Source organism: Armigeres subalbatus, unplaced genomic scaffold (assembly GCF_024139115.2).
Source record: "Armigeres subalbatus isolate Guangzhou_Male unplaced genomic scaffold, GZ_Asu_2 Contig567, whole genome shotgun sequence".
Classification (NCBI taxonomy): domain Eukaryota; kingdom Metazoa; phylum Arthropoda; class Insecta; order Diptera; family Culicidae; genus Armigeres; species Armigeres subalbatus.
The window spans coordinates 1-11616 of record NW_026943333.1 but is presented as its reverse complement, the minus strand read 5'-3'; the positions used below and the strand labels follow the sequence as shown (position 1 = coordinate 11616).

The window sequence follows — 11616 nt, the reverse complement described above, 5'->3', positions numbered from 1 at the left end:
CCTAATCTAATGCAATTCTGCTTTTCGTGATTATGCTTTTTGTGATTCCGCCTTTCGTGTTTCCGCCTTTCGTGTTTCCGTCTTTCGTGTTTCCGCCTTTCGTAGGACATCCTTCTCAGCTATCTACATTACAACATCAACTGTCGCCTGCTACCAAGCTTCCAGCTGAGTGTCATAGATACTATCGGTGTCGAAGTAACCACTTCTGTCGGCACGATCACGCTCATCACGGCGTTCTGCCCAACTTAAACCAAAGTCGGCCATGTATCATCGGCCACCCTTCGGAGGGACATCATCAAGCTAACGCGGAGACAAGGTTAGTATGTCACTGCCGGAGACCTGAACGCGAAGCATCAAGCCTGGAGCAACAGTCGCTGCTATCGAAACGGCACCATCAGGAGCAACGACATGGAAGAAGGCCACTACACGATCCTGAACTTGGATTCCGCCACTCGGCTGAGTCGGTCCGGAATCCATGCAACAATAGACCCGTACATAACCAACATGAACGATCACATCTCGCAGCAGCCGGTCGTCTACCATGAGCTCAGCACGGATCACTATGCGGTGGTGGGGAAAGTGGGGTCGTTGGCTAATCGGCATCAACAGTCCCGGTGTAACTATCATCGAGTCGATTGGTGCCGGGTCCAAAGGTGCGTTGACGAGAACATGGACTACCAGGGTCATCCGGCAACACCGGAAGAAATGGACGAGCAGCTGCACGTCATCCAAGAGGCGCCGTCCCAATGGCTCTGTAGGTAAGCACTCACCAAAGATTTGATCTGTTTACGAAATGTCACTCGCAGGCAATATCAACGTGCGCCTTGACGTGCGCTTAAAACACGTTGCAATCGCTTAACAAAAAATATCCCGGCACCTCTTTCAGATGAGCGCTCTCCCAGACTGTGCTTAGCTGTTCTGGAAATTGACCAAAATGCCTCTCAGGATCGGTTGATGACTGGTGCAGAAAAAGTCGCCGAAATAGGTCTTCTCTTTATCAGCTCACACACAGCTTCCACACGAAGCAGCCGTAAAAAAGCATGTTAACCACATCTTACTCCCAACGACTTCTCGGAGGAGTTGGAGATCTCAACTGGCGAATTGGCGGCCTATATCAAATCATGGAAAAACATGAAGAGACCAGGCTTCGATAGCATCCTGAATCGCGAACTCAAACATATGAATGCTCCGTTTCTAGAGCAACTTTCGCTGACATTTATCCGGTATCTACGTCTACTTACCAAAGCCTCCCATCCTTGGAAGTTATCCCCATCCAGAAGCCAGGGAACGATATTTCCTCTCCGAAAAGTCATCGCCTCATCAGCCTTCTCTCAGAGTTATTCAAGCTGTTTGAAAAGGCGATTCACAGCCGGTTACTTGAGTTTGCCGAAAACCACAACTCTTGCTCAAGAAAAAGTTTAGTTTCCGGCGCGGTCGATCAACCGTACACCAACTGACACGAATTATTGACGTCCTGAGACGGAACAAGTTTGTCTCAAAAAACATCCGCCGTTGCCTTACATGATGTCGAGAAGGCATTCGACAATGCATGGCATGGTATCTTGGTGTAAAAACTACATTGTTACAGTTTTCCGAGCTAACCTATCCTAATACTTGAATTATTCGTTATTAAAATATCGAAAACACCAATGCACAAATGCACCAGTTGGAAAACATTTAGAAGGTACCATCTCCCCCAGCATCGCCCCAGTCTCCATCACAAGGTGAATGCCGATCTCGATTCGCAATTTTCCTACCCCTCTATTATTCATAGAAGATTTTTTCCTCGCCCTTGTTCTCTGCAATTTAACCCATACCGTTCCGCAATCGAGATACACTTAAGGCCGTCCTCGTTCTCTGATTGCGCAGTGGGTTATTTTCTTCGGATTAGATTTGACATCGTGTCTGAAATTGATAGTGAAATCTTCTGGATCGCCATCAGCACGGCACAGCCAGTCGGTGCGGTAGCGAAGCGAATGCCACTATCCGACCAACCAACCAAAAGGGGTACACGCTGGTCCGGGTCGTGCCGTCTGGCAGGATTGGACAACAAGAAAGCGTCAAATGATTTTCCATTTGAGTTTTCCGTTTTCATTTCCGGTTGCCATTACAGGCGGACGTTGATAGTGTGGGGGCTATATCCTGACAGGAATGCAATAGGGTTTCCTTGGACGACCATGGTAGAGGACAGAATGCGTGTCACCGTTTTGTCCCGGTGTGATGTCTATGCTTGTTGATCGTCCCATGAGCGGCCGCTTGTGGGATGGAAGTTGTAAGTGTGAAATGGAAACAAGAATTTCAAGAGGTTCTTTTCCGGAGCCAAGCTTCTCGGTTGACCAGCTACCTCAACACCGAGACGAACGAGTGCGGTTAAGTGTTTACAGTGTAATTGAATTTAAATATTTACGGTTCTGGCAAGGGATAATTGGTTTCCATTTGAACACGTTAGGAGCGCTGTGATAAATTACTGAATAATATAAGTCCATCATGATCTGGGTCTTCTTTGCAATGTTCAATGAATTATTTCTTCGAAGATCCCAGCAAAAGTAATGTTAATCTCAACTACAATCCTTCTACGCATTGAAGATATTGTTAGTTCAATATAAAGACGCAATAATTTGTGATCCAATGCGCCAACCTCTATGTTTGGGATCTGGTCCTTACCTTCCTTCCGACGTGGACTGTATTAGAGTGGATGACAGCTGTTGGAGCCACACTAGAGTTAAGCACAGAAATAACTTCTTGTACCATATTCCCCTTTGTATCGAATTACTATTAGTTCTATTGGTCTCGTTTTGCCACAGTGCAGTAATCAATCTGTCTCCCTTATCACTAGCCATCTGCTAGCAAGAAGAAAACGATCTCGATTTCTATTACGTACATACCCTTTATACTGAATTCCCATATATTGCTATATGCAAACCAGAAACAAACTAGTGAACAATAAATTATCGGACAGTGAACATCGCTGTATTTCTCTCGTCAAATAAACTTTGCCTCGTTTCGTAGTTAGTTAACTTAAATCCGTGTCTAATAAATCAGTGCAGTGGAAGAACGAACCCTATCACTAGAACGGTCTCCCAAATTCCGCCGTGATAACATTTTGGTCCTGGTCGACCGAATCAACCGTTTAGTGAATAAAGAAACGGGTTAAGTGACGCAACTAGTGATTTACGGACTGGGACTACAAGTGCATAAAGTGACAAACTACCCGTACACTGCCGTGACGTTGAACAGTGATAAGTGATCAAACGCATGGACTGAGGGTGCAATTGCAACAATATTCTGCTTAGAGCAAACAGTGCGCGAAAGATCGTTTGATATTTCGATCTCGTTAGTGATCAAAGCTGCTGCTGTTCCTGTGCATCGTAGGTACATGTACAATAGCGCCGTCCTCATCGTGAGAGCTAGGCACGCTGGTTTGGCTTGGCATGGGTTGCTTTGTGCTGCCTAAAGGTACAATAGGACGACGGTCAAAAAAGGTCAGCAGAAAACAATTGTGAGTAGATGATTTCTGGTACCTCGATGGTACAATTGAATTGAATTGGTCCCGTTGGAAGATTATTCATAGCATCAAAAAGGCTTCGCTTGCTTTCATCCTGATCGAGTTCTGTTCGGTAGTAAGGTGGTACTTAGGTGAGGAGTTGAGTCGAGCTAATATTGATAAATTTTTGGCTGCGTGTGTGGAAAATGTCGCCTAGTTTGAGGACACTTTCCCGCCAAGAGCGGTTTCATTTGGACACCATGACCAACATAAAGCGTTTCGTAGAGAATTTTAATGTCGAGCGCGATGTAGGACAGCTTGAGGGATGGAAGCAACGAGCGGAAGTATTATATGCCGATTTTCAGGCAAATCGTTTACAGATCGAATTGTTCGGCGAAGATACCGATAAGAAAGATACGGATGAAGAGGATGCAAAGATTGCAGAAGAAGCTAATCGTCTAATTCGTCAGGGTTCGAAAATGATTTTGTACGGGTTCATAGTTTCCTCACTAGTGAATATCGTAAATCTACCACACCACAATCGATAGTTCCTGCTACTACCAGTGATGCAGGAAACCTATTCAATCACCCTTATTCTCGTATAAAGCTCCCTGAAGTAAAACTTCCCACGTTTTCTGGGTGCGTATCGGAGTGGATAACGTTTCGTGACACGTTTAAGTCCCTAATTGACTCCAATCCCCAACTTTCGCCTATCGATAAATTGTCGTATCTCGTTGCTTCCCTTTCCAAAGATGCTAGGAAGGTGGTCGAATCCGTCGAGCACACTGCTGCAAATTATCCAGTCGCCTGGAACCTACTAGAGAAGCGATTCGACAACAAAAAGTTAGTCGTCAGAACGTTGATTGATGCTCTGTTTTCGATTGAGCCCCTCAAAAGAAAGTGTTATGAGTCGCTTATGCATCTTGTCGATGATTTTGAACGAAACCTGTGTATGATCGACAAGATGGGCATTCCCACGAAAGACTGGAGTGTGTTGCTGGCGCACATGGTTTGTAGTAAACTCGATTCGTCCACGCTGAAGCAGTGGGAAACGTACCACAAATCGACAGATGTTCCCAAATACGAAGACGTCATCAAGTTTCTTCGTACCCATCTAACGGTGCTCCAATCGCTGACTCCGTCGAAACCACGCTTGTTAGATACACCCAAACCGGAGTCGTACCGGTCACAGAAGTCGAAAATAAATACAGTCCACACAGTTACTACTACTAGCACATCGCCAAGTTCTTGCCCGTTCTGCTCTACGTCTCCTCATTATCCATTCAAGTGTGAAGCATTCCAGAAACTTTCGGTCGTCCAACGTTTCGAGCAGGTGAAAAAGAAAGGTTTGTGTATCAACTGCTTCTCCTCCTCCCACCTAGTAAGAAATTGCACATCCGGTGCTTGCAGAGTATGTGGCCAGAAACACCACACAATGCTACATCAGTCGCAAGACCGTTCGTCCACTCTATTAAAGCCAATCAATTCTACTGTTATTTCGCAACCTTCGGCATCGAATTCGTCAATGCAACCAACACAGTCTCGTCAATCATCGACAGCAGAATCCCAATCGCCACCAGCCAATGCCACAAGCCTCATTTCCACCACTCTCGTCGGAAGTTTTCGAACTGTTCCAGCTACTGTGCTGCTACAAACCGCTATCGTCAAGATCTTCGATTCACACGGACACACGCATTGTGCCCGAGCATTACTCGACCCCGCTTCACAGCTAAGCTTGGTTACAGAAAATCTCGTCCAGAAACTCCAGTTACGCCGCTATTCTGATCGCCAAGAGATCGGTGGCGTAGGTAACTCCCTCGTCGTTTCGTACCATGCTGTCCCTATTCGTATGGGTTCGCGTTGCTCGGATTTCGTCACTGATGTACAATGTCACATCCTAAAGAAAATCACACGTGAATTGCCAGCCAGGTGCATCGACACGTCAGCGTGGAACATCCCATCGAATCTCGCTTTAGCTGACCCTCAGTTCCACAAGCCTGGACCCATCGATCTCCTCATCGGTATGGAAATGTACTATGACCTGCTTCTCGAAGGATTCTTGAAACTCGGACCAGAAAACCAGTCCTGCAAAACACCGTGCTTGGATGGGTGGCCTCCGGTAGGGCAGGCTCCAACCGTACAACAGAGCACTCTCTGAAACTTGCTCATGTAACCAGTGCTGAATCTCTCGACGCCCAGCTTGCTCGCTTTTGGGAAATTGAATCTTGCTGGAACAAAGGTACCTTTTCGTTGGAGGAAACCGCATGCGAAGAACATTTCTCCAGTAACGTCTCTCGTGATGAATCAGGTCGCTTCGTAGTCACTCTTCCCAAACGTTCGTCGATGCTAAACCTATTGGGAAGTTCAAAGGAGATTGCTACTCGAAGATTTCTCACTCTCGAACGTCGCCTGCAAGCCAACCCCAAACTGATGGAAGCATACTCGGCTTTTATCGAAGAATATCATAAATTGAACCATATGCGAGAAGTTGTCGATGAAGAAATTTCTGCTAGTGGTATTTCGTACTATCTCCCGCACCACGGCGTGGAGAAAGCAGACAGTACAACCACGAAGCTTCGAGTAGTCTTTGACGCTTCGTGTTCTACTGATAGTGGGATCTCGCTGAACCAAGTACTAATGGTAGGTCCAGTCATTCAAGATGACCTGTTATCAATCATTCTGCGGTTTCGGATGCATCGCTTCGTTATTATTGCTGACATCGAGAAAATGTTTCGGCAAATTCGAGTCCACTCTGCTGATTATCCACTACAGCGGATTCTCTGGCGTAGCTCGCCGGACCAGCCTCTTCGTACCTTTGAGCTGACGAAGGTGTAGAACTCTGCCAGCAGCTTCTACAATTGATGCAGTCGGCCGGCATGAGCTTGCGTAAATGGACATCGAATTCTCCAGCAATTACAGCCCACATACCAGCAGAGCTACGCGATGAACGAACTACATTTTCACTGGACTCGTCTTCCGCTCCAATCAAAACATTGGGGCTCCAATGGCAACCGGTGGACGACGTGTTTCGATACTCTGCTCCCAAATGGTCTAATGAAGGGCCAATTTCTCGACGAATCGTTCTATCGGATACGGCTCGTCTCTACGATCCTCTCGGTCTTGTCGGCCCGGTTGTGGTGCTCGCTAAACTTTTCGTTCAGGCTCTCTGGCGAGCTATGAGGAATTGGGACGACCCGTTAAACGAAGCCGGACAACATCACTGGTTGCAGTTCCGTAACAGTTTAGATGGGCTATCGGCGATTAGCATTCCTAGATGGGCGATGCCTGCTTCAGTTCTCGTGTCCACTGAAGTGCATGGTTTCTGCGATGCCTCGGAGAAGGCGTATGGAGCCTGCATCTATATACGCACAGTTTCGACAGACGGAATGATCGCCGTTCGATTGCTGGCTGCCAAATCCAAGGTGGCCCCTATCGGCGATTCCAAAAGGCAGAAGCGCATCTGTTTACCACGTCTTGAGCTCTCATCAGCCCTTCTCCTGAGCCATTTGTACAACAAGGTTCAAACAAGTACAGCGTTGAAAGTCAAGACCATTTTTTGGACAGATTCGATGATCACCCCCACTGGCTTCGTTCTACTCCATCACGGTGGAAAACTTTCATCGCAAATCGAGTCTCCGAGGTGCAACATCTCACCGCCGACGGTGTTTGGGCGCATGTCCCAGGAGTTGAAAATCCTGCAGATATCATTTCTCGCGGCATGTATCCAGATCAGCTTCAAGAGAGCACATCGTGGTGGAATGGCCCACCATGGCTTAGTCAACCATCGTCAACCATTGGCCGCCTCTAACTCCACAAACCTCATTCGACTTGCCGCTCTATCTTCTTGAAGAGAGAACAGTATCACTGCCGGTACAAACGAAATCTTCACGATTCGATCGTCATTTCCGGCACTCGTTCGTATCGTTGCTCTGCTTCGTCGCTTCAGTCACAACAGCAAGCCAAGTAACCGCACAGATCGACGGTCAGGTTTTCTTCAAACGTTGGAGCTCATTGAAGCTTCCAACAACCTTGTTCGACTAGCACAAAACGAAGTTTTCGCTAAAGACATCGCTGCAGTAGCTACACACGGTCAAGTTGAAACGAACTCGAAACTACGGAACCTCGCCCCGATTCTCGTTGATGGGATTCTACGACTTCAAGGCCGCCTGAGACATGCGGCTATCTCCAACGACAGGAAACATCCAATTATTCTGCCAGCTCGACACCCTCTAACGATTTCGATTGTTTCGTACTACCATCTGAAGAACCTGCATGCTGGACCTCAACTTCTTGCGGCATGCGTCCGGGAAAAATTTTGGCCTCCTCGACTTCAGGATTTGGCACGAAGTGTTGTGCACTCCTGCGTAAGCTGCTTTCGCTGCCGTCCTCGTAATCTAGATCAGCTGATGGGAGACTTGCCTCTTGAAAGAGTAACACCGTCACTGCCGTTCCTCAACAAAGGAGTAGATCTCTGTGGACCGTTCCAGTACCGCAAAGCTAAGAAGACACCTCCAATAAAATGTTTCGTAGCCATTTTCGTTTGCCTTGTCACCAAGGCAGTACACATGGAGCTGGTCTATGACCTCTCCACTTCAGCGTTCAAGGCAGCGCTGCATCGGTTCATTTCCCAAAGAGGAAAGCCAAGTCTCATAGAGTGTGATAACGCTACAAACTTCCGAGGAGCCGCAAAGGAATTAAAGGAATTGGGCAAACAGTTTCGTTCGCAACAGCACCAGGATGGAATAGTCCACCAATGTGCGGACGAAGGCATAAACTTCAAGTTCATACCGCCTCGCAGTCCAAACTTCGGTGGTCTGTGGGAGGCGGCAGTTAAGTCCTTTAAGAATCACTTCCGTCGAACCGTCGGAAACTCGGTCCTCTCTCAGGACGAATTCGTCACTCTGCTAGCTCGCATCGAAGCCTGCTTAAACTCGCGGCCGCTGACGCCGCTCTCTTCCGACCCGAACGACCTCGAAGTTCTCACTCCGGGACACTTCCTCGTTCACCGTCCGCTCACTTGCTTCCCCGAACCAGACCTCTCGGATGTCCCACGAAATCGATTGGATCGCTACCAGCAGAATCAAGAACTTCTCCGGCGAATCTGGAAACGGTGGGCAGCAGATTACCTGTCTGGCCTCCATCCACGAACCAAGTGGACACGCATTCGAGACAACGTTAACATTGGAACGATGGTGCTTCTAAAGGAAGATGGTCTTCCGCCTCTTAAGTGGAAGTACGGAAGGATCTCGAACATAGTTCGCGGAGACGATGGCAACATCCGGGTCGTAGACGTCCGGACAGCAGGCGGAGAATATCGGCGCGCAATCGCCAAGATTTGCGTACTCCCAGTAAGCCAACCATTATCCGAGCAGACCTAGCCACAACCCGGTTGGTTCTTCCATCGCAGTACTCTAAGTACTGCGCAACATTCGGAGGCCCTAGTGCCTCCGAACCCTGTAAGTATTAATGTATAATGAATTTTCAAAAAAATAATGGAATGTTTGTATTCCGGCATGTGCGGCGCTTCGACGGCTGCTACGATGGGTTACCATTGAGTATGCCCAACCTGATCGACGTTCGAGTGGGCCGCAACGAAAACTTCGACGACGTAATTTCCTGCAGTGAAGGATGTCATCGCCGTGACGGACTGTCCTGAGCGACCCGGTTAACCAGCGGTTTCGTGAAGCAGTGAATCAGCGAGTCTCCTAGTGCCAACGGTTATTTCTCGATCGACAATCTCAGCATCATCGATAGTGTGCAATATTGCGGTTGAAAGGATCGATCTTTCAACAGGGGCCGGCATATGTTGGAGCCACACTAGAGTTAAGCACAGAAATAACTTCTTGTACCATATTCCCCTTTGTATCGAATTACTATTAGTTCTATTGGTCTCGTTTTGCCACAGTGCAGTAATCAATCTGTCTCCCTTATCACTAGCCATCTGCTAGCAAGAAGAAAACGATCTCGATTTCTATTACGTACATACCCTTTATACTGAATTCCCATATATTGCTATATGCAAACCAGAAACAAACTAGTGAACAATAAATTATCGGACAGTGAACATCGCTGTATTTCTCTCGTCAAATAAACTTTGCCTCGTTTCGTAGTTAGTTAACTTAAATCCGTGTCTAATAAATCAGTGCAGTGGAAGAACGAACCCTATCACTAGAACGGTCTCCCAAATTCCGCCGTGATAACAACAGCCTTGATTCTTCCATTTAGGGGTATTTCAGTGAGTTAATTTGTCGGTTTGTCCACAATGCAACTATTACATTCGACACAATTCATTTATTTGAGTCCATTACACATTACATTTTAATTATACAATAACTACACTTTATTAGACAGGAATAACATTTATTTCTACAAATTAAACATCTATGTTAGTTCAAGATTCCATAAAATATTTGGGCTCAGACTCCATTTGATCCGGTAGCAACGTATCCAGCTTCATACTCTTTTCACTTCGTCTGGGATCACTATCTGATTTAAGCTGGGGCATGATGAGGCGCGTGACCCAACAAAACGATTATTTCTTTAAAATATAATTATATACGCCAAAAATGTCCTAACAAAAACAAAGTAATTTTTAATGTTATTTTTGAAAAAAAAGGAAGAAATTCTTGGAATTTCTTTGCAAAAACCAAACTCCAGAATTTCTATTGAAAATTCAATCGTAAATTCCTGTAAGAATTCCATTGCCAAATCTTTCCGAAAATCTTTTGGGCTTTACTTTTGAAATTTCTTCTTTCGAATTCATTCTGGAATTTCTCCAGGAATTAATTCGAAAATTTCCTCTAAATATCCTTCATAATTGTTTTTCACTCCAGGAATTCCCTCCAGGAATAATTTAGAAAATTGATTCCTTTTGAGTTTCCTCCTATGGGAAGGCCTTCGTCAATTCATCCAGAAACTCCTTCAGAACTTCCTTTTTTCTAAAAAAAAATCCATGCAGTGATTTTTCCGGAATTTTTGTTGGAAGTTTTTTTTCCTGAAATTAATTAAAGAATTACATAGGCGATCCTGAAGGAATTTTCGGAAGGGTTTTTAACGGAAATATTGAATATATTTCCAAATGAATAGGACATTTGGCCAAATAGGACATTTGGCCGAATGGGACATTTGACCGCAAAGGTCATTTAGCCGAAAAGGCTATTTGGCCGAATAGGCTATTTTGCCGAACAGATCATTTGGCTGAATAGTTCATTTGACGGACATGTTATTTGACCGAGGAGAACATTTGGCAGAATAGGTCATTTGAAAAATGAGAAATGAGGTGTGCAAAGTGAGACATCTCACTTCTTCGTCTCACTATGTATTACCCACATCTCACTGTGAAAAGTTAGAAGTGACACGTCTCAATACTCACTGCTTACTTCTCATTCTCCACAGAGAAATTAGGAATGAGAAATGAGACGTGTCAATTCACTCCTTTTTCTAATTTGTCACTGTAAAAAGTGAGAAGCGCAAAGTGAGTTGTGAGACGTCTCAGTACCCACTTCGCACTTCTTTTTTTTTCAGCGAAAAGTGAGAAATGAGGAGTAAGAAGTGATACGTTAAAGACGTCTCACAACGCACTCCGCGCTTCTCACTTTTTACAGTGAGAAGTAAAAAATGAGGAGTGAGAAGTGAGATGCTTCACAACTCACTTGTCATTTCGCAATCTATATTTCTCACTTTGCAAATAACATGTTCGATCAAATATCCTATTCGGCAAAATGTTCTATTCCGCAAAATGTCCTATTTGGCCAAATATCCTATTCGACCAAATATCCTATTCGGCCAAATGTCTAGTTCGGCAAAATGTCCTATTCGACCAAATTTCCAAAAATGTCCTCTTCGACCAAATGTCCTAATCGGCCAAAAGTCCTATTCGCCCAAATGTCTTATTCGGAAAAATGTCCTTTTCGTCCAAATGGTATATTCGACCAAATGTCCTTTACGGCCAAAAATCCTATGCGGCAAAATATCGTATTCGGTCAAATGTCCCATTCGGCCGAATGACCCGTTCGGCCAAATGGGTTTCGGCCTAATGGTTTTTTTCAACCTTGCGGCATTCGGCCAAATGGCTTGCGGCCGAATGGGTTTCGGCCAAACGACTCTTCCCCGAAATACGCGTTTCCGTCGCG

At 45.7% G+C, this 11616-nt stretch overlaps 2 protein-coding genes across 2 annotated transcripts; both read left to right on the top strand.

Moving 5' to 3' along the window:
• Positions 1 to 3690: 3690 nt before the first annotated feature.
• LOC134204419 (uncharacterized) lies at positions 3691 to 6319 on the top strand. Its single transcript, XM_062679241.1, has 3 exons — positions 3691 to 3955; positions 4033 to 5621; positions 5684 to 6319. The coding sequence occupies exons 1-3, from the start codon at positions 3691 to 3693 to the stop codon at positions 6317 to 6319; spliced, it is 2490 nt and encodes an 829-aa protein (XP_062535225.1).
• Positions 6320 to 6360: 41 nt separating this feature from the next.
• LOC134204420 (uncharacterized) lies at positions 6361 to 8832 on the top strand (the record flags this gene model as incomplete). The annotated part of the gene is made up of 2 exons (XM_062679242.1): positions 6361 to 7124; positions 7335 to 8832. Coding segments are annotated over exons 1-2 (2262 nt in total), but the record flags the coding sequence as incomplete, so codon positions are not given.
• Positions 8833 to 11616: the final 2784 nt, after the last annotated feature.